Source organism: Condylura cristata, unplaced genomic scaffold, assembly GCF_000260355.1.
Source record: "Condylura cristata isolate star-nosed mole 26May11 unplaced genomic scaffold, ConCri1.0 scaffold00025, whole genome shotgun sequence".
Lineage (NCBI taxonomy): Eukaryota > Metazoa > Chordata > Mammalia > Eulipotyphla > Talpidae > Condylura > Condylura cristata.
In genome coordinates this window covers 19,576,169-19,599,571 of record NW_004567126.1, presented here as the reverse complement: position 1 = coordinate 19,599,571, position 23,403 = coordinate 19,576,169, and the positions used below count along the sequence as shown (strand labels likewise).

The window sequence follows — 23,403 nt, the reverse complement described above, 5'->3', positions numbered from 1 at the left end:
CAGGTAATCCATAAAGGAGGCAGCACTGACAAATGACAGAACCCTACAAAAATTAGGTTCTGAGAGAAAAGGGGTTCCTTCTGCTGCCAACCTTGGAGGACAGGGGTTTGATTGACTTTGCGGCACTGATTTGCTTAAACTTCTATCCACTTAAGCCTGTTACTAAGCTAAGTTCCTTATCTCTATCTCATGCTCAATCAGCTTTTGTCTTTTATATCACAGAACAGCAGGATAACTAGAAAGAGTATTTTATTTGTAAAATCTTGGCAACTAAGTTTAAGAACAAAGGAAAAGAATTCCATTACTACTATCAATGAGATCATCTATTAAGCTTTCCTTCCATCTTGAACATCCAGAGATCCCCAAAATTCGAATTCCTCTATCCCAAATCCCAGTAATACATTACTGCATAGGGGAGCAAATCTGAGCCATGTAGCAACAGACTGGTGGAGAGGTTTGCAGGACATGCATGTCCCTGAGTCACTGTGGCACTGGCTATCTTTAGCTGGAGTAGAGAAGCCAGCTCAGCCTTAAAACCGTGTGACCAAGGAGGAGTCTCAACTGAAGGTTAATGTCTCTGCATCTCCAGCTTGGGAGGTGGAATTGGATGGAGGAGTAAATGCTTTCTTGCCTTCAGCTAGAGCTTTAAAATGCTGTGAGGAAAGAAAGGGAACAGAGTATTTAGGATACGCCAGTTGCTACTTTTAGCAAGAACCAACTGCCTTTCCTTCCTTTACTCTCTAATCCTACTTCCCCAACAATTCATTGGTGTTATTTTAGGAAAATAGCTAGATATTTGCCCCACTTTGTTAAAAAAAAAAAAAAACAAACAAACCCTTTTTTACATCCTTTTTCCTGCTTCTATTCACTGAGCACTGGGTTCTGTAAGAATAAGTCTCCTCTGAGATCCTTACCAAGCCTCGCTAAGACCCACAATTTTTCTGTTCCCTTCCTTTGAAAGGCCTACCCTGCCTGCTCTGCTGCTCTCTTATTATGGGGACAGGTAACTGGGCAGAGACATCCTCCACTGTCATGGACACAGTCCCTGCAGGCTCAGGACAGTGGGACACAGGGATCCTCACTCCAGCTCAAGTCAACCTCTGGTGCTAGTCTTACCTGTGAGTTTTTGAATTCTGAGTAGAGGGAAAAGAGCAGGTGGAGAGACTGAATCCGGCTTTTATAGACAGGGATGTCCAGGATGGCTAAAAGGAAGAACAGCCATGAGTGGAATTAAAACCCTGGGGGTTTTGGCATTTCCATTTAGGACAACCATTTCTCCTGGATGCATTACCGTGACTTTGGGGGTTAAGTACCCAGCATCCCCAAATGTCATCTTAGCATAGTTCACTATAAGTGATGGCTGTGACTCAAAATGCTATCATCCTAGAGTAAACATGCTTTTACCCAGAGACAGGGGCCAGGAAGGGATGGAAGCACTCACCACAGATCATGTCAATGTACTCTGCCAGGCTGCAATCAATCTCTGCTGTGGGCAGGCTCACCTGGGAGGGGCATGGGATAGGCCAAAGTCAAAAGGCTGAACTTTGAAGTGCTCTCGGACCACTCTCACTCTAAAGGAAAAGAGCTCCTAGCATAAAGCCCCTTAGGGATTAAATTGTGTCCCCCCTAATTCATGTGCTGAAATGCTAAACCAGAATACCCCAGAATGTGACTGTATTTGGAGACAGCCTCAAAGAGATAATTAAGTTAAAGTGAAGTGATTAAGGTGAGTCCTGATCCAGTAAGACGGGCACAAAGGGAGACCATGTGAAGACACAGGGAGAAAGTGGTCAACCAGAAAGGCCTTGGAAGAAGGTAACTGTCAATCACTTGATCTGTTTTCTAGTCTCCAAAACTGAGAAAATAAATCCTGCAGTTTAAGTTGCCCAGTCTATGGTACTTAGTTATGGCAGTCCCAGTAAATATACAGCATGCTTTTTTTTTTTTTTTCCTTCTCTGATCAGTAATGTGGAGGTGCTCATACTCATTAACTACCAAAACTGGTCATACTCATAAAACACTAGTGGAAGATCTAACAAGACCAAAATACTTTATGAGTAAAATATAATTCCATGCTGTATCCCTGTGTGTATTTGTGAAGAAACTGGCCCCAGCTATGGCCACATATTTACAGTTACTCGGTGTTACAGTGCCTTATAGTCCTGGGACTACAGGAACAGAAAAAAATAGATGTATCATAGATGATAGGCTGGAGAGCTAAACAAATTTAAAACTGCAGGCATCTTAAAGTTATTTTCTTTTTACAAAAACCAGAGTTCATATGATTTTGCAATTTGCTTTTCTTTATTTAACATGATATCATCATCATGTCTCCAAAGCAAAGGGCAAGTAATACTGGATTTTGCAGCATTTCCCTGAATGAATGTGTTACAGATTATCTATTCAATTCCCTAATCAGGTATTTTTCCTCAGCTGCAGCTTCAAAATGCTGTGAGGAAAGAGATTGTTTTCAAATTCTTTGCTACTACAAATCCTCACTGAACATGTACAAACAACTCTTCATATAAAGAATCTGTATTTTTAATAGGGAGAGGAGAAAAAAACCAATATGATAAAGTAGTATGTAAGAAGATAAGTATTACAGAGAAAAAGCAAGGAAAGAGGATAGGGAAAAGGTGGGAGGGGGGCTGGGCTGGCGATTTTAAATATGGCCAGGAAGGACCTGTTAATCATCTTTGCTCAGTTTTCTTTTCTTGCTTTGTAGCAGTCTGTGCCTGGATTATGTGTGCATATGTAGATATGTTATTTTTTTTGGTCTACCACTCTTAACTTTGATTATGGAAATTAGTGATTATTTTTTATTTATTTTATTTTTATTTATTTATTTTATTAAGATTTATTTATTTATTCATACAGAACTGGGGTACAGGCCAGAGATGCGGAGGGTGAGAGGCTTCACCAGAGACAGAGTGGGGAACAGAACAGGCAGATCGACGAAGTACACTGCTAACGGGAGCAGCAGGTGGGTCAGGAGAAGTCTGCCACACCATGTGGTCACCTCCGGGGCAGGCGGGAATCGAACTCATGCGGAAGCGGCTTTAGATTCTCAGTGCTGTGCTTTAACACACTGCGCCAGCAGGGAGGGCCCAAGGATTTTAATTTTTGCATAGAAGAACTGGGGTAGTGGTGCAGGGAATGAAAGGATTCACCAGTGACTGAGAGCAGAACAAGCAGGTTGGCTAAAATACACTGCTGAGGGGTACAGCCGGCCTTCAAGTTTCTTATTATACTGAAAAATACCTAACCATCCTAACAATATTAAATATTTCTCTTATTTTTCAAACAATACCTAGATAACTTTTACATTTCTTATTTAATTTCACTTGAAGCCAATTATTGTACAAAAATAAAGAAGGATGTAAGAAAGGAAAAAATAGTCGGGATAGTGGTTATCTTTAAAGCTAGGTGCCTATCAGGACTTCCAGGATACTAGTATGTTATTTTTTCCTGATATGATGTGCTATTTATACACATTCAGTTGGTGGAAATTAACATATGGTATGTGTAAATATCTGACTGTACATTATACTTCAATTAAAAATTAATCAAATGTAGGAAGAGAAAAAACACTGGGACTTAAAGAGTGATATGTCATACTTTCTTAGCTCTTGCTATTGCCTACCCACCTTGCCCAAAAGCTCTTCAAATTCTGGAGACCATTCTTGCATCAGTGTGTCAATATCAGGCATGGGCCTGCAAGTACAGAGGTAAACATGAGGAGAAATAGGGGCTGATGCTCAGCAAACTGCTGGCCAGGGTATTCTAGGGTAAAAGGAGGTCCTCAACCTGGCACATTAGGGTTCCGGGAAGCGAGGCTGGGCAACCCAAACTTACTCAGAGATGGGTTCAGAGGAGCCGATAAGTAATGATGCCAGGTAAATGACAAGTTTTATGTTTGCACTCTCAGCCGGTAGCTGCCAGAGCTCACAGTACATCAGAGTGATCAAGTACATCCCCACATTTGGGTTCTCTTCTCAGAAGCAATGGTGGTGAACGTTACCGTGGACTTGTAGGGTGAAAAATGATTGGATCTCTTACCTCGTATAGTGCACAGTTGCTGGAGGCTTAGAACGGTGTAACTCAGAGATGCTCTCAATCCATGTGTCGATGGCTTTGGGATTCTTTTCTGCATCTTCCAGGCTCTTTACTTTCATATGTTGCTAGTCAAATAAGGGGAAAGCCTGGCTGATGACACTGAAGTAACTGTATTGTTTTTCAGGAATCACATTGCTGCTACTTCATATACAAGATACATGATTAAAAGATAAGCCTGACAGCAGCCAAATGAAGATTATAGGCCATCCTGATGAAATTTCCTGGAACCATAGGATGGAGGCAGGTCAACAGGATAGAAATGAACATAGTCAGAGACCAATTCATGCCTACTGGGATGCAGATAATAAAAAGGACCAACAATATAAGTGAGGATGGGGGAGAGAAATTGAACTCTCATTCACAGCTGGTAGGACTATATAATGGTTTAGTTATGTTGGGAAACAGTTTGGCAGTTCCTTAAAATGTCAGTTACCATATGGACCAGCATCCCCCTCCTACATATTATAGCCAAGAGAAATAACAATATTTGTCCATGTAAAAAACTTGTACATGAATATGCATAATTAATAAAGGGGGAAACTGGTGAATTGATAAGCAAAATGTGGTACATTCAAACCATTCAGTATTCAGTCATTTAAAAAAAGGGAGGAGGGAGGGCCCTCCCTGGTGGCACAACTGATTAAAGCACAGCACTATGAAGCTAGCCACAGCGGCTTCCACAGGAATTCGATCCCAGGCTAGGGAGGTGACCCACATGGAGTGGCAGACCTTCCCTGTCTCACCCGCTGCTCCCCTCAGCAGTGTACTTTGTCAGTCTGCCTATTTTGCTCCCCACTCTGTCTCTGGTGAATCCACTCACTGCCCTTACACCTCTGGCCTATACCCCAGTTCTGCATGCTCTTTAAAAAGAAAGATTTACTTTTATTTATTTATGCATACAAGAACTGCTCTACAGGCCAGAGGCACAAGGAATGAGAGAATTCACCAGAGACAAAGTGGAGAACAGAACAGGTAGAGCTATTGAAATACACTGTTGAGAGGAGCAGCAGGTAAGACAGGAGCTGTCTGCTGCACGATGGGGGTCAGCTGGCTGAGGATGGAACTCACACTGCATAGCTATCGCTTGCCTGATAGTATAGACTTTAACCCTTGTGCCACCAGGGGAGGCCCTGAAAATGTTTTTAAACTAGACAGTGGTGATGGTTGGACACCTTTGTAAACTATTATAATAAAAATCACTAAATTGTACAGTTTAAAACGATTATTTTAAAAAGTAGGCTAGGGGCCTCCCTGGTGATGCAAGCGGTTACAGCACAATACTATGAGGCTGTCTGCAGTCACTGCAGCATGAGTTCAAACCCCAGCCAGGGAGCTGATTCACATGGCACAGCAGACCTCTCTTGTGTCGCCTGCTGCCCCCCTGAGCAGGGTATTTTGGTCTATCTGCCTGTTATATTCCCCACTCTGTCTCTGGCCAGTTCTTGTGTGCATAAATCAATAATTAATTAATAAGGCTGATGTGAAACTAAGCCATCCCTTTGATAGTCAATTGTACAAATACCAGCAAGGCCTCCACTCAGCCTTCTTCAGTTGAGGCCTGTACTGGTCTAGTATCTTACTGTGATGTTGTGTTGTTTGGAATTCTCTGTTAACCAGAGCGAGAGCACAGTAGGGTCAGACTGTTTTGTAGAAGGTTCATCTAATACCAACAGGCCAAGGTTGTCAGGTTTTCCATCAGGACGTGGGACCTGGTTAAAAGAAAGGTAAAAAAAAGCAAAGAAAAAATGGAGGAACATAAAAAGGCCACACTTGTTTCTAATAAGCTGAAGAGGAAGAACTCTTCTGGTTCATCGTTATCAATTATATTAAGCTTGCTTGTACACCATGCATATACTAAAATACTACCCAAAAAATGACATGGTGTCTAGGATCTTCATTAAATATAAAGTTGAAGTTGTGGATATTTTAGGAGACAAGTATATGACAAATTTCAATATATATGCGATAATCAACTATTACTTAATAGCCATGAATATAGTTTAGAGAGCAAGGTTATGAATGCCAATGAAGTGAAGACCATATATCAGTATTGTCAGGGCTATTGAAGGAAATTCATGGAATTGTTAAGAGTAAATGAGAGGTCCAAAGAAACACCTGAAGAAGTGGATTTAGGATTCTCTGAGTGTACCTTTAGGAATGCATCAATATCTCCAACAGCTGGGATAAAATCAGGAATGAAAGGTTTCAGTTTGTGGTCCAGATCGATCAACTGAGGTGTGTACCTAGATGATATTGCCAAGGGAAAGTGGAGACAATTAAAGAAACTTATTTGACATTTCAGGAGAATACCCCTGTTTCAGCCTACAAGCAGGAAAGGGAAAGATATGGCTGGTGGGATTCTGGTCAGAAGTTTTTAGTACTTACCTATTGATATACTGGAAGAGTTCCTTAATCTCAGCAGAAACTGGCAAATGGTCATAATCTGCAGGATCATAGGCCCTAGAAAAGGGAAACATGATTCAGTGTGGCTGGAAGGCACAGAGGGGGCTGAGTCCCAACCACAGGACACGACTCTGGAACTAGTTCCTGCAGCGTCCATACCTGAGTGGCACTTTAAAACTGATTTAATTAGCCCTCATTATCTGGGATAATGTTGCTGAAGAACAAAGTAACAGAAAAGCCAAGACATGAGTTAGTAGAAAAACATCGAATGTAGAAGAAATTGTTTTTCTCTTTGAGCATCAAGTGATACCTCATAAGTTTTCCTCGCTAGACAGGACTCTACTGAATGGATACACCATCCTTCATTTAATGGGCCTTCGAACCTTCTGTCACTAGAACTGACAGGGATGATCATGACTAATGACCATGGCACCAGGGCTGGGACAGGGTGAGGTTTTTAAGCCTCATCCAGGAACATTTTGCACCTATCCTTGACCTGTCCAGAAAGGATCTGAGCTTAAAACAGAAATGCCCCTATGCATGTCTTTTTCCTGTTAAAATAGAAATACTTTGGTATGTACATAAATTTTCTCTTTTCCAGAATGGGAGCTCCTCGAAGGCAGAAACCCATCTTTTAGATTTACTCAGCAAATCCTTGTAAATTCTCTGAGCCGATAAAAGTTTCAGATACAAGTGACATCACAGGATTCAATGAGATAGTGGAGCCAGAAAATAAAAACTCATCCTGTTGGGCTTCTGAAATATCTGAAAATCCTAAATAAGCAAGATCCAAATAAATGCTGGAATTTCACTTCGAAATGATGTCCTATCAGCCCAGGATTCTGAAACAGGTATTTTCCCCGTTGATTTGGGGGCTTTCCTCACCCTTCCAGAGGGGCACCATGCTCTTCATCATCATCATCATCATCAGAATCTGTTTCAGATGAGTCATCATCATCATCGTCATCATCATCATCATTTTCACTAAATCCCCGTTGAGGTGTCAGTTTCTTCTTCTCCTGAGATAGTGCAGGGTAGGCACAGAAAAGTCTGTTAAAGAGGAAACTTGGTGCACCCGTGCCCAGGTCTCTCCAAATGCTCTAAACAAATACCCTCCTCCCATCTAGCACCAAATCACCCAAAAGAGAAGGTGGCACCTCCCAGAAGGGGTTCCAGAGCCAACCTCTGCCCCTGCTTGGCTGCAAACTGGGTTTCCACTTTCGAGAACTATATTCTATTATTTCTAGTTGAGGGTTGGGTATATTTTATCCAAAAATGACTATTTCCCTATTACTTAGGAGAGAGCCTTAGAACTGCATAAACATTACCTAGCAACTTCAAGTCTAAATTTTAAGGTCTTTTGAAGAGGAGGATGGCAATTCTTAAAAGCTATTTTGGGAGGAAATGGAAAAAGGTGAAGTGGGAAAAACAAGCTAGGGAATCTTAATACTCACAAAGATGACGGAAAGGAATAGTATATAATTTGCAAGATTTCCCAGAGTAAGCTGCCTGTAACTATCAAAAGAACAAAGTTCATGATTAACCCCATGCCTGATTTCTGACTAGCAGTTCCAGAAACTATGGGTTTCCTATTCCTACTCAAAGACACTTCTCTTCAGTGGGTACCTGACCTATCCATATTTCCCTTCCTTCCCCCTAAAGTTAAATCAGTTCCAAAGTAACTATTCTTGGCATTGTAACCTACCTTTCTGAGCTTCTGGTTCTCTATGTACCATCCCACCCTCTCAAGTCCATGAGAAGGGGTCTGGTGGTGCTTGGGGCTTGCAGAGGCAGTTGGGATGGGGTCCATGTCTTTGCCTCTGTGGCCTGGAGCCTGTGGCATGCCCTCACTTAGGACCTGAAGGATGACCAATTGGCCCCCTTTAAAAGTAGGTTTTGGAAGCTTGGTTTCCATATGCCATATGACTTACACTGAGGTTAACAGATGTACGGTTCTAATCTTTAAAATTATTTAACGTTTCTATAACAATAAAGCAGCTCTAGCACATAAAATCGTGATACAGAACAAGATATCAAAAACTACTTTTGCTCATATTTTTCTCTAAGAACACACAGACTTGTTAAATATAAATAGATCTTAATTAATCTGTAATATATGTGACATCTGGCCAAAAATAATTGCAGAATTTATTCACTGACTGTTCTTTACTGGTATGCAATTGACAAGACATTCCTATAGTGTTCTTTCCCAATAAAAATTTGCCAAAATTATATTTGGTCACATGGGAAGCTAGTTGGCAAAAGGAACATTTTAGGAATATTGATTATCAATTTAAATATTATTTAAAAATAGATTCTCTCTACTGATACTTGGGGACATAACAGATTGGAAAGATAAATGAGCCTTGAGTATTGACAAAGTATGATAAGGCCCAAAACATTAGGGACTCCCTGGTGGTGTAGGAGTGAAGTCTCAGTGCTATCATGATCACTGCCTGAGTTTGATCCAGCCACATTAACCCACATGGTGCAGCAGAACTCTCCTGTCTCCTTCCCTGCTCCCCTCAGCAGTGGATTTCAGTGGATCCTCCTATTCTGCTCCCTGCTCTGTCTCTGCTGAATCCCCCCACTCCCTGCTCCTCTGGCCTGTACCCCAGTTCTTCTATGTATAAATAAATAAATCTTTTTTTTTAATTAAAATTTAGGGTGACTATAAAAAAACTGGGAAGTCAATTTAGGAAAATTGTTCATTTTTCTTTCGTCTGCTTCCTAAAAGCTGTACTTTACAAAATCCTTGATCTAAAACAAAGAACTTTAAATGCCACAGAAAAATGCTTTTAAAAATTACTTTGTGAGTAAGATGTTAGGATAGTGCACTCATCACAAAGAAGGGCTAGCTCGGCCTGCTGTGAAAACCAATCTATGACCTTAGAGCTTCCTGCATTAATTCACATGTTCTTCTTTGCCAGAGTTTTCATAGTACCTGTTCTTGAAGAACCATTAAAATGTGACCTGTGGATCATGTGCAAAGGTTAAGTGCAATGGCTGTTGAACGAAGTGCACTGCAGTGGTAAGGACAATTCTGAACGGGGCGGTACACATCTTCCCAACTTCCTTCTAGAAACTAATTCTCTAGGTTCATACAATAACAAGAAAGTGACTTCTGGGCCTCAAGATCTTAAAATCAAAGTGTCATTCACAAAATATTGGTAGTATCACAAGTATTGACAATTAACAAAATGCTTCTTCGCTTTGTTCCAAATGTTTTGACATACGAATTACCTGAAATGATTGCTAAAAAGAGATTCTCAGCATTCTACCTTCACAATTCTGACTGGGTAATTCTTGTTGGGGGCTGGGAATCTGTACTCTTAAAAATAAATACCCCAGTGATTTATATGATCAATAATGTCTGCAAAATACTGGCCTACATTATGTAAAATTCTTCACCAAAAAGTCAGATATAACAGTAAGCTTTATTCATAAGGGTTCAAATCTTAAGGTAATTTGCTTATGATTTTCCTCCATGAACTCAAAGGTACCCAGCCACTGGAGGGGAGTATTCAAGAAGTGTTTACTGCTCAACTGGTGTCATTTCAAACTAACTACTAAAAACTCAAAGTAGAAATTTCACATTATACTGTACCTTAGTCTCTTCTTCATACTCATCACTGCTGTTATCTGCCATAGTCTTGTTAAGCAGATGAGCAGACCGAGGAGGTCCTTAGAAGAAAAATTTTCCCTTTAGGTTATTGTTGAAATGATGTTTTAAAGACAAATACTTTCGTTTTATAACATTTTATGCTTTTACTACTTTATGGAACAGGGTTTAGAAGAATATCTAGCTGGGCCTCCCTGGTGGCGCAGTCTCAGTGCTCTCAAACTATAGCCAGCTACTATAGCATGAGTTTAAGACCCAGCAAGTGAGCAGACCCGCATGGCATGGCAGACCTCTCCTGTCTTGCCTGCTGCGCCCCTCTGCACTGTATTTTAGTAGATCTGCCTGTTCTGCTCCCCACTCTGTCTCTGGTGAAGACTCTCACCCTCCTCACACCTCTGGCCACCCCAGGTCTTGTATGCATAAATAAATAAATTTTAAAAAAACAAAAACAAAAACAGAAACAACCCTAGAGATCACCCTTGTTTTCTAACTCTAGAGTCAAATCCAATCCATCAATAAGTCTTAGGGATTCTATTATAATTTATCTCATATTTGCCTCTTAAGTTCCTAATGACATCCAAGCCACTAGCACTTTAGCTCAGTGATTGTAACAGTCCTTCTAAATGGCTCCCTCCTTTCATCTTTTCAAAGATTTATTTATGTATACAAAGGCTGGGGTGTAGGCCAGAGGTGCTGGGGGTGGAGTGAGAGGATTCAACAGAGAGAGAGTGGGGACAGGTGGACTAACTGAAATATACTGCTGAGGGGAGCAGTGGGATGCGCCATGAGTTAGCTCCCTGGCTGAGCATCGAACTTGTGCCTAGTACTGTGCAACAGTGGCTGGCCATAGTTTGCATCACCAGGAGGCCCTTCCCTCCCTTCATCTTTGTACCTTTTAATCCATTCCACACATAATAGCGACATGGCCTTTAGCACTCCATTTGTTGTGCCTTCTGACTACCTCTGTCTAGCTCCTGCCAGTCTACTTCTGATATTTATCTCCACCTTCAGCCTCACTCCCCTCCCCATTATGCTGGTTCCTTTCAAGTACTCAGAACTAACTGAAGTTCCTTCTAGTCTCAGGGCCTTTTAACATTTCTCCTGCTATTCCTCTTCCTAGCTTACTTTTCCTCAATGTCCATATTCTCATCTTTCAAACTCAAATGTCACCTCCTTGGTTTTCACTGAACACCTAACTAAACTAGATCCCACTCCTCACTACTACTCTCCATAACATCAGATTTGTTACCTCCAAATACTTACCATATTTGTAATTATGTTTGTTTATTCACTTGTCATCTGTCTTCCATGGCAAGACCTGTCTTATTTAATACATATACCTAGTGCCGAGCATAAGGCTGACCCTTTGTAGGCATTCCAAAAATATTTGCTGAATGGTATCAGATCCTCTAAAAATATTTCACTGAAATTTTTATTGGAATTGCAAGTTAAGGGCAGGTTATTGAAGCCTCTCCAAAACTGAGCAGAACAGATTTGATAAGTTAACAAAAGTCACAAACCTTTGGAAGACTGTAAGCAAAGCAGAATTTGTGAAATAAAATGGTGATAGGAAACAGGCCGGAGAGAAATCCTGCAATCTGAGAGGCTTATCTCCCACCCCCAACTAATTAGAAAACAGAAATAATGGCAAGTGAAGCAACTTGATATTGAAAGTAAGCATTTGCTATTATAAACACTTCGTGGAGACTATCAAGAATACACCTGTTCTTTGTGCTGGGGATCATCTCTCCGCTTTCCTCTCTTACCTTTGTGTCTTAAGGTTGGAGTATAAATACTTGCAACCTCTTCAGAGTCGTTAATCTCTAGACGCTCATCATATGTCTGGTTTTCAACAATCTTGGTCTAAGCAAAAGAAGACATGATTATATAGCTCATATTATGGGGCATTACGTACATTAAATGGAACGATGTATGACTCCAAACCAGCTTTGGCTCCTCTTCCTTGACCCAGAGCAGTTTTACATGAAAATTTCACCCTACTCTAACCTCTATTCAAACTTTACTCTGAATCTTGGCCACATGGTTAAGCAATTAAATCATTCTGCTGTAGCCCTTATTAGAAAGTACTGTCAGGCCGACTGTGAAACTAGGGAATCGTGAGGGGCACTGGGAGGTAGAGGGAGGCAAGGGGAAGAAAAGTCGGCGAACTTCTGCAGCAGCTCCCCCAAGCTGTAAGACTTCGGCGCAAGGGGAGAACACTATTCTTCTGTAGATGGTGACGCTCCTCGAGGTGGGACCAGCTTCACACTGGCTGTCAGAAGAGATTTCTCTGGGGAGACTGCAGAGATTCTAGAAAGAGTTCTGTCTCTGGGGTCACCTGGGGTAAGGAGAGTGTCTGTAAGAGGGAAAGAAAACTAGTCTCTCGGTCCCATCAATAATCCTGAAATCACCCCCTCTTCAATCCTGCTACTGCATGTTGGACCCCACTCTGTTTTTTGGAGAGTTAAGGAAGCAGTTGGTGATGGCGTGAAGGAAAGGGAGAAGGAGCAGCTGTCACGGCGATGGGAAGAGATGGGAGAGCTGCGAGGGGGCGGGGAGTACTTCTAAATCTCTTTTGGAGGAAGATAAGGAGTTCTCTTTCAGCTAGCAAGTACGAATTACCTGTAGCCCCTCTGAATCCGTCTCCTCTATATGGAAAGAACCCCAGCCGAGGACTGGGGTCTCACTCCAGTGTCAGTTCGGGCCCCTCAGGAGTTCTGTTTGGAGCAACGGACCCGTTGCCCGTCGCTAGGCAAAAATAAATAAATAAATAAATAAATAAATAAAAACATCGCGAGACTTGATCTCATCTCGTGAGACCTCCTCCACCAGCTCCCGCGTTACGTCTCTTCCAGGGAAGGATGCACGGAGAAGCAAGAAGAGATCGGATAACGCCTCTCTAGGCGATCGAGTTGTCTGGTTGTCTATGGTTTCAGTAAATGCGTCTCTGGCGACATCTAGTGACCGCTGATGGCAAAAGCGGGGTGAAGAATAGAGTTTATGTATTTAGCCCTCCAATCTGGAAACGAGGCGTGTACACACACACACACACACACACACACACACACACACACATCTTTTTATATTACATTATATTCTTTCCACAGTGTCTCATTGCCTGGGACATAGTTATATTAGCAAACTATCCATTACTTATCTGAGATTTGAAATTTAACCTCTTTCCTCTAGTTTATTTGCTAAAGAAAACTGAGGTCTTGAGGGTATGATCTCTGTCTAAGGTATAAACCCTTCATAACATTGTATAAATAAAGTGCTTTAAATGTGCTCATTGGTGGATGAGTGAAGGAATGAAGAACTAAGGAATATAAAAAGCGATAGACTATGAACTTTGGAAGACAGAAATATTGGAAATTTGACTCTGAAAACTTGCCAGAGGAAGGCTGTAACGTTTATATAAATATGTATTTTACATCCTTTTTTTTTTTTTACAAGTGGGCCAGTACGGGCTTTTTTTTTTAATACTATAATAGTTTATTTTTATATAATTTTGTGCATTTTTCCATCTCGGTTGTAATCCCTGTGTGCTTCCCATCATATTGCTAATGATAATAGATATATATAGGGCCTCCCTAGTGGCCAGGGGTTAAAGACACAGTGCTATCAGGCTAGCCCAGTCGCTGTAGCAGGAGTTTGATCACTGGCAGGCCAGGGAGCTAGCCCACATGAAGCAGCAGACCTCTTCTGTCTAGCTCTCTCTTCTGCTTAGCAGTGTATTTCAGTCGCTCTGCCTGTTCTGCTCCCCGCTCTGTCTCTGGTGAATCCTCTCACATCTTGCTCCTCTGGCCTACACCCCAGTTCCTGTATGCATAAATAAACACATCTATTAAAAAATAATCGATACATATTGTTGAGCACCTTCTCTGTAGGAACACTTAGATTATATAATCTTAGTAATATAGTATCTAAAATCACAATCTTGGATATTACCATCAATTTATAGATTCGAACTGGAGGCTTAAAGACTTAAAGTCAATTCCTTAAACTCACTCACCTAGTAAATATTGAAAATAGGAGTCAAACACATGTCAGTCTAATTCCCGAGTCTCTGTTTTTAACCATTATGACATAGTACTTCCTATGCACACCTCATGAAGCATGCTTGTAGTGATGCTTTTATTCTGCAGTTTAATTCAGCTAGTGCCATATTTCCAAACAATCATCTTCAGTTGATCTTTACAGATTTCAGTACTTCATGTATTTCAGTATTTTTTTAATTAAAAAAATTGTCCCTGATCTTTTAAAAGATTTATTTATGCATACAGAACTAGGGTACAGGCCAGAGGTGCAGGGGTGGGGAGAGGATTCACCAGAAACAGAACGGGGAGCAGAACAGGCAGACTGATGAAGTACACTACTGAAGGGAGCAGTGGGGAGACGAGAGGTCTGCTGTGCCATGTGGGGCCACCCCCCTGGCCAGGGATCGAACTCATGCAGCTGGCTTGGGAGTGCTGCACTTTAACCTGCTGCGCCACCAGAGAGGGCCCTGTTCCTGATTTTTGTAACAAAAAAAAATGAACAATACAGTTTGACATTTTTCTTGTAGACATACAAAGTTTAGAAATATTAGAGCTTTGTAAAGATTCCACAAGAAAGTCCAATTGCAGTGTTGATGCAATTGATATGGGTAAGACTGAGAATTCTAAAATGAGTGCTTAGTGATACAGTCTGAAATTGAGTAGCCTTTGTTTGAATGATGGCTTTGCTAATTCCTAGCCTGTGGTATCAGATTTTTCTCTATATACCTTATTTCTTCCACTTGTAAAATGGAGACATTATAGTACCTATCTCAAAAAATTATTGTTAAGGATTGGGGCCCTCTCCGTGGCAAGGCAGTTTGAAGCACAGCACTATGACGATATCTGCAGCCAATGCAGCGAGTTCGATCCCTGGCCAGTGAGGTGTCCCACATGGTACAGCAGACATCTCTTGTCTCACCCTGCTACTCCCCTCAGAAGTGTATTTCAGTCCATCTGCCTGTTCTGCTCCTCATTCTGTCTCTATAAACCCTTTTACACCCATCCCCACACCTCTGGCCTGTACTCCAGTTCTTGTATGCATAAATAAATCTTTAAAATATATTGTAAGGTCAGCAATCAAAAAAGATAAATTCATGCCTTTTGCAGCAATATGGATGGAGCTGGAAGGGATCATTGTCAGTGAAATAAGCCAGAAAGAAAAGGAAAAATACCAGATGGTTTAGCTCAGAGCAGGAGTGTAAGGGATGGAGGGGGTGGGGGAAAAGAGAGAAACAAATGTAATTGAGTAAAAATGAAAACAATGAACAAATACAAACCAGAGACATTTTTTATGGGGGTGGAAAAGGGAATGGGATCAGAACTGGGGTAGGAAGACTGCACTGGCACACGGGTGAATTGGTGGTAGGAAGCCCATGGGGATTACAACTGAGATGGAAAAATGCACAAAATTGAGAATGATGTAATATATATATATTATATATATAGTGATGTAATATATTATATATGTAATATATATGTTATATTATATATGTAATATATTATATAAAATGATGTAATATATTATATATTTATAAAAAATGATGTAATATATTATATATATAATGATGTTTTATATATATATATATAATATTGTAAGGATTAAATGAGATAACCTGTGTGAAGAATTTAGAGTAATGCCTGGTACACTGTAAGTGTTCAGTGAACATTAAGAAATATGCAGGAGATATAGAGAGTCATAGTAGCATAATAAGAAAATCTAGATTTGAATCCTGATTTAAATATCACTTAATGGTTGTGTGAGTGGACAAATGCTTAATTTCCTTGCTCTTCCATGTTCTTATCTGGATTGTAAAGATTTAGAGATAGCATGTAAAGCACTTGATATAAAATAAAAACTCAATAAAAGATGACAATTTTTCCCTTATTGCAGCAATGGTTGGGTGCTGGAGAATTGAGCCAGAGATAAAATTGTATAGGGAAGAAGCACTGAATCATGTATATTCTAAGAAGTCTAACATTTGGTATGGGGATTTCTACCAACATAATCAGAGAACTGAATTTGAGTCTTGTTTCCATTATATACTGGCCTAGAACTTTAGGTAAATTTCTGAGACTTGTCACAGAACTTTTCTGTTTTCTGCACACACACATAATTTACAAACCACAAGTTCACCATTTTAAAGTGTACAGTTCAGTAGTTTTCAGGATATTGACAAAATTGAACAACCACCACCTCTAATTCCAGAACATTTTCATCTTTACAGTACACAAACCTCACTCTGTGTTCCTCAGTCCTTTGCAGCCCAACTTTCTGTTTCTATGAATTTGTCTATTGTGGACAAATAGAATCATATAGCTGTGATTTTGTAACTGTCATTTTCCACTTAATGTATTTTCAAGGTTCATTCATGTTGAAGCATGGACTTTATTCCTTTTTATAATTAATATTTATAGATATACCACATTTTTGCTATCCATTCATCTTTAGATCGACATTTGGAATGTTTCCACTTTGGGACTGTTAGGAATAGTGCTTCTCTGAGCATCAGTATACTCATTTTTATGTGAACTTATGCTTTTAATTCTCTTGAGTACCTATCTTTGAGTGGAATTGCTGGTCCTATGGTCACTCTGTATCTAACCTTTTGAGGAAATTTTTCCAAAACCAACTGCAATATTTTGCATTTCTATTAACAGTGTATAAGGATTCAAGTTTTTCCACATTCTCACCAATACAGCCATCCTACTGAGTATGCAGTGGCATCTCATCGTGGTCTTCACTTCTATTTTTCTAAGGACCAAGGATGCTGAGCATCTTTTTACATACTTATTGGTTATTTGCATATCTTCTTTGGAGAAATGTCTGTTTTGCCCATTTTCAAAATTGGTGTGTCTTTTTTAGTGGCGATTTACGAGAGTTCTTTATATATTCAGGATACTAGTCCCGGTGATCTCGGGTATTTTGTGGACTGACTGATAGTGTGGCGGTGGCTATGGTTTAATAAACTGTGAGGGGTGTCGCAGATTGAATGCAGGTGCTGACAACCAGGGAACAAACAAACCGTAGAGGCGCCGGGGCAGGGGTGAGCCCCCACACATCCCGCTCTCTGCTGGCGGAGCAGCAGCCGGGTACCCACCGAGTCCCCACCCCCGGCGCCCCGCCCCCCGCCCTTTGACCCTCCCCGTTTCCGGTTGGAGACGTGGCTCGAGGCCGCCATCTTGGCAAGAGGCAAAGCGGCAGCGGCTCCTGTCAGGGGGGCGGCAGGTCCGGAGCGGCCGGTGCTCCCCTTCCCCTGACCCAAACCCTTGCCCCAGTGGAGTCGGAGCGCGGGTGCGCCCCACCACCGCCCTCACCATGGTAAGATCCCTGTCAGGTCGAACTCCCGGGTTTCGGCCTCGCTCGGCCGCTCTCCCTGAGGGACGGCCTGGTACGGGGGCCAGGGGAGCCCTACCCCTCGGGTGCTTTAGGAGCCGGGTGCTGCTTTCAGGGCCCCGGAACTGTATCCCTCCCCGCCCGGTGCCCGACAACCCGGAAGATCCGAAGGACCTGTCGCCTCTCTCTGCGGTCGCGCCCACCGCTCCCCTCCCCCAGCTCCCAGTTAGTACCCACCTAGCCGGGACCCGAGCGGGGGATGTGGTGCCCTTGGGTTCCAGCCGCGGACCCCCGCGCCGGTGCCCAGCGGGGTCCTCGGACCCCTAGGCCCAGGAGGGTGGGCCTCTGTCGAGGAAGTCGCTTCCTTCAGCACCCCGCTCTCCTCCCACCCCCCTATCCCCAACCCCCCGGCCCCCCCCCAGTTGGCCGGGCCGTTGCTGTGAGAAATGCAAACCCGTCGTTGTTCAGGACTTTTCTCTTGTTTGTTCGGAAGGGGGGCATAGAGAAAAATTCGGAAGGAGGCGCCCGACAGGAACGAGTAGTTTGGAGCCTCAATTTGTGGGTCCCAAATGTCTCTGAAACCGTCCACTACTTCTACAGAAGTTAGGTGTGTCCGCTTGTCGCTGTGCCTGAATCTGCGCTGGGCAGTGGGAGCACCTCGGACACAGCCAGGGGGCTGGGGCCAGCAAGGTGCTCAGGTGGAGCGAATGTGTATGTGGCACGTCGTAATCCGGTGTCTGGCAGGAGGAGGAGTTCGAGGGTTCACGCCGTGGAATCTGTTACTTACCTTCAGAGGCGTTAGCTCTGTTCCGTGCCTTCCATGGTGGAGACTGGAAGAACTCGTGCGTGAGAAAGGGACAGACAGCTGGCCACTCCGCTGTGTCTTGCTTTATTACTAGAACTGGTGGATGTTTGTGAAGTTGAAGGGATTCCAAGTGACTAACTGAGCTAGTAATTTATATTTTAGTGCATGTTATGCTGTTTTGTCTTTCAAGGATGTTCTTGTTTTAATTCTTTGACAAATAAATTAATATTACGTTGATTTAACCTATTTTCCTCCACACTTGAGAGATGACAGTGTTTTTTAGTGTCATTGATTACACTGTTGACAAGGCTTTTAGATGGGAAGTTGAATGATGGGGGTTCATGTTTGGATTTTAAACAACTGGAAGATTTCTGTTTTTCAACTAAAGGCATATAAATTGCATCAAGCGGATTTGACTCATTAAATTTTTATGTTGGACATGAAAATGCCCAAACACGCCTGATATTTTTATTTCCACTAGGAAACTCAGTATTTCAGTAGAGATTTCTAAGCTCTCCGTTTACATCCTGAATGTATTTGTAGTGTGTTTTAGAGCATAAAATGATTTTAATAGTCAGATTTAAACTTGTGTTATATAGAAACAACATAAAGACTAGATCACTTTACAGAAATCTTGCTTGTTAAAAAGTTTGTGGAATGTGATTTTTTTAAATCATTGATAACTCAGGGAAGGTAAAACTCTAGGTGTTGAGTGATAAACAAAATATGAATTTTTGCATGTTATTTTGACAGGTGTACTTGGACTTATATTGTGTCAAATATACATATATTTTGGTTTATTTGGGCATGATGTGATACAGATACCCAGATTTGTGTGCTCTAGAAAACAGCTAATCCCAGTACTTGTTCCTCCTGCCGTCTTAAGACATTAGGTACTACTTTTTCTGTGATGTTTTTACATCCGATTTCAAGAGATCCCTGGACAATAGAGATGGCCAAACAGAGTGGCATTTTGTAAGATTGTTTGGCTCTAAAAGTTGTATCAAAATTTCTGAAAATTGATTTTTCCGTATCATTTTATTATAAAAATTTAAAACATCTAGAAAAGTTGAAGACCTTGACAGTTTTTCACTCATAAAACCACCAGGTAAGAGGCCTCCCTGGTGGCGCAAGGGATTAAGTCTTAGCACTGTGAAGCAGTCAGCAGCCACTGCTGCCCTAGTTCCAATTCCCATCCACAAGGCCTGCTTCTGACCCTCTCCTGTTTCTGTCTTGCCTGCAGGCCCCCTCAGCAGTGTGCTTCAGTCTGCCTGTTCTGCACCCCACACTGTCTCTGATGAATCCTCTCAACCCTCTCCCACACCAGTTCTTGTATGCATAAATAAATAAAAAATTTAAAAAGAAACCCACCAGTTAAATTCTTTCTTTAAAAAAAGATTTATTTATTTATACAGAACTGGAGTACAGGCCAGAGGAACAGGGGAGGGTGAGAGGATTCACCAGAGACAGGAGCAGAAGAGGCAGATCTACTGAAGCCATGTGGGTCAGCTCCCTCACTGGGGATCGAACTTGTGCTGCAGTGGCGGTGGTAGCTTCATAGCATTGTGCTTTAATCTCTGTTGAACCACCAGGGAGTTTCCACCAGTTAAATTCTATAATCAACATTTCACCATACTGTTTTACTACATCTAATCCATCCTTTTTTTTTTTTTTTTTTTAATTTAAATGCATTTCAAAGTAAGGGACATAAATTTCCTTTGGCTTAGGTACTGAACAAAACACAAAATGAAGCAGTCAGCAGCCATTGTCGCACAAGTTCTATTCCTATACTGTGAAGTCCTAGTAGATAAATAGACAGGTACAAAATCAAATGATTTATGATGAATTTATTATGAAGTAAAAGACATCTTTTGATTTGATCTTTTTTCCTATAGATTGAGAACATGTTCTTACTGTCAAGATTTGTCATATATCACAGTTTTTTCCATCATAAACATACTTGCATAAACTAAATATAAAAATAAACAAATTAGATAACAAAAAATTATTAATAAGCTTAATATTAAGTCACATGGTAGTACAAGTCTGTGAAATCTTTGCCCGTCTACAGAGTACTGTTCTTACTTATTAAACGTAGACAATAGATCTTACTATAATGTTCAAATTAAATATTAACAATCTTAAGGTTAGATCCCAAAAGTTACTAATTACTAGAAAGCTAGATTTGAATTGTTTGGTTGAACTACACATAAGAGTAGAATGTGAAATCCTACACAGTAGTAGCAGTTCCCAATTAGGAGATTATTTTTGCTTGTCTTTCCCTTTTTCATATATAATACAACAGCTCCACAGCTGTTTTGTTCTTTATGTAGTTTTGGTTGTTTGACAGCAAAGAGTGACCATGATTTTATGTTTCCATTATTTTGCCATCTACTTAATCTGCAAATAAGTAGTTCACTGTAGAAACTGAGAAAAATGTCCTTATTAGAACAAAGCTTGTGATGGGTTTGAAACAATCACTGAGTAACGTTTCAGATTTTAGGTTTAGTATGTGGTCAGATTTTATTATAATCTTACCTCAGATTTTATCTGTAATTACTTCATTCATACAAAAGACAAAATGATCCTTTATGACAAACTTAGCCTTACTAAGTTTGTTACAATGAATTAAGGAGAAAATAATGGTTAAGTCTGAAAGTAAGGAATACTAAGCATTTGGAAGTTCAAGTCAGTTCAGGATTTTTCTTAGGAGAGTTGAGTATATTTATGCTGAGATACTATCTGCTTTTTTTCTTGGATCTCTGTCACTAGTGTGAATAAAAGGGTGATATGGCAGCTCTTTTGCACACACAGTTTGTTTTGGTTAGGTAGTTTGCCTTCTAAGAGCTTAATATTTTAAAACATATAACTCCAAAGTCATTACTTTTGGAGGAGGGGGTGTGAAATTGAAGTACTGTGTTTTCTTTTGCTGAAAGTTTTTACATGCTTGGGCTTACAAAATCTTAAAAGATTCAAAGGTGGGTCCTCCCTGGTGGTACAACAGGTTAAAGCACAGCACTACAAAGCTATCAGAGGCTACTGCAGCATGAGTTCCATTCCCAGTGAAGTGATGGACACAGCATGGCAGATCTCTCCTGCCTCACCTGCTCCCCCCAGCAGTGCATTTCAGTAGATCTGTCTGTTCTCCCTACTCTCTCTGATGAATCCTCTTACCCCCTGCACCTTTGGCCTGTGCCCCAGTTCTTGTATGCATAAATAAATCTTAAAAAAAAAAAAAAGATTCAAAGGTACTTTAGATTTCATTTAAACTGACTCTGATTTTAGGCATATTCAAAAAGCAATTAAGTGACTTATTCAAGGACACATGATAAATAGCAGAGACTGAACAGAAATCTGCTTCCCTAGATTTCTTTTCTCAAGGATGTTTCCGATGGTGTAATTTAAATCTGGATAGGAGAAAGTGTTACTTAATACAAAAACAATAATACACTCAAATTTTAGTAAATACATTAAAAGTTGCTTGAGGAGGCTCTACTTATCTGAGACTTTTTAACAGTCCTGGGAAAATCCTTTAACTTCTGGTCCCTCAGTTTTTGCATGTGTAAAAACAATCAAAGGTTCTTGGAAATTCCTTTTAGGTTATATTTTCTTTTCCAAAAATAAGCCTCAGAGAATCATACTTCCCCCAAATAAAATCATCAAATTATAGAGGGAAGAATTTACCTTTTGTATATGTTATACTTTAATAATTGCTAGACATCAGTAAGTATTGGTATGAAGGAAACTATAATTTCAAGGCATTTAAGAAGCCAGATAGTAATTTAGGATAGGTTAAATTTATCTTGTTTAAAAGTGACCATATCCAACATGAATAGAAACCTGTGTCGGCCTCGTAGAGCAGTGGTTGTGGTATCCTGGGTATTTCCAGTTTTACAGCCATACTTAGTGTGGGTCACTTAGTTCTCTTTTGGGAGCCCTGTTTTGCTTGCATCTGGATAATGGAGTGACTCAAAGTCTCAGAGATTTCCTGCTTAGTACTTACTATTTTACCCAGCTGTTTCTGCATCTTTACACTCAAAAACCCCAATTCATCAAAGCGTAATTTAAGTGTTGTTTCTTTCATCCCCAGTCTTAATCAACTAAAAGTAATCTCTTCAGCCTCTGATTTCCCATGATACATTACTTAACATATTCTGTCTCATATTACAGTTACTTACATTTCTGTTTTATCCCTACTTGGGTTCTTCAAGGAAAGAGTGCCTGCCTATTTCCTGTTTGTATTCTCAGAAAATACCTAGTATATATAGTAGATATTCAGTAAATATTTAGTTAATTCTTACAATATGGCTAAAATTGAGATTTCCAGTGTCTATAATGTGCCCTTAATCATGCACTGTCTAGCAAAGTGCCCTTCTCCATAGCACACACCTTTCTAGTTACAGGTTGCCTTTTGTTCCTTTTTCCCTTTGAGGTTGCCTTTAATAATGACTTTAATCTAAATTCTATCTGTAGGATATGAGGGCATTTTTAGGGTACCTAAGAACTACCCTGCAACCTACAAATACTATTTCAAACAGGATTATTATTAAGTATAGGTCTTGTATTAATTAAATCAGAACATTTATATAGATCTGAAGGTTTAGCATTAGCAGTTTTCTCTAGGTAAACATTTTGTTTAAATTGTGCTGTACTTAATATCTTTCAAATTATTTTTTAGATTTATTTATTTATGCATAAAAGAGTAGGGGCACAGGCCAGAGGTGCAGGGGATGAGAGGATTCACCAGAGACAGAATGGGGAGCAGAACAGGCAAAGCTACTGAAATACACTTCTGAGGGGAGCTATGGACGGATATGTCACACCATCTGGATCACCTTCTTGATCGGGATCCAACTCGATAGCTTCATAGTGCTGAGACTTAACCCCTTGCACCACCAGCTGTCCCTATATTTATTATCTTAACTGGGAATTATTTTTTTCCTTTAAACTTTTTAAAATTCTAAGATAGGAGACCAAAGATTCTTAGGACTATGGGTTTCTGCCCCATTTTGGTAGGGAGTGCTACCAGAATTATATTATATACTTCCATTACTAGTGATATTTCTTACTGCATAGTGACTCTGTT

General features: G+C 40.6%; 2 protein-coding genes across 3 annotated transcripts in view; one reads left to right on the top strand and one right to left on the bottom strand.

Annotated features, from left to right (window-relative positions):
• Positions 1–232: 232 nt before the first annotated feature.
• On the bottom strand, positions 233–12,899 carry IFT46 (intraflagellar transport 46). Of its 2 annotated transcripts, XM_012729916.1 has the most exons (13): positions 12,764–12,884; positions 11,908–12,004; positions 10,127–10,203; positions 8,225–8,377; positions 7,405–7,538; positions 6,502–6,576; positions 6,266–6,359; positions 5,697–5,825; positions 4,060–4,181; positions 3,648–3,714; positions 1,442–1,502; positions 1,117–1,202; positions 233–653 (listed from the first exon to the last, which is right to left on the bottom strand). In XM_012729916.1, the coding sequence occupies exons 3-13, from the start codon at positions 10,166–10,168 to the stop codon at positions 558–560; spliced, it is 1,059 nt and encodes a 352-aa protein (XP_012585370.1). In that variant the 5' UTR covers positions 10,169–10,203; positions 11,908–12,004; positions 12,764–12,884; the 3' UTR covers positions 233–557. The 2 variants fall into 2 exon arrangements, with proteins under 2 accessions (XP_012585370.1, XP_004689263.1); XM_004689206.2 differs by lacking the exon at positions 8,225–8,377 and having other exon boundaries at positions 12,764–12,899.
• A 4,442-nt stretch (positions 12,900–17,341) lies between these two features.
• The window catches only part of ARCN1 (archain 1), a 30,081-nt gene continuing 24,019 nt past the window's right edge, over positions 17,342–23,403 (top strand). The window contains exon 1 of the mRNA XM_004689203.2: positions 17,342–17,497. Within this exon, the coding sequence (XP_004689260.1) occupies positions 17,495–17,497 (3 nt within the window). The 5' untranslated portion in view covers positions 17,342–17,494. The remainder of the gene's footprint in view (positions 17,498–23,403) is intronic.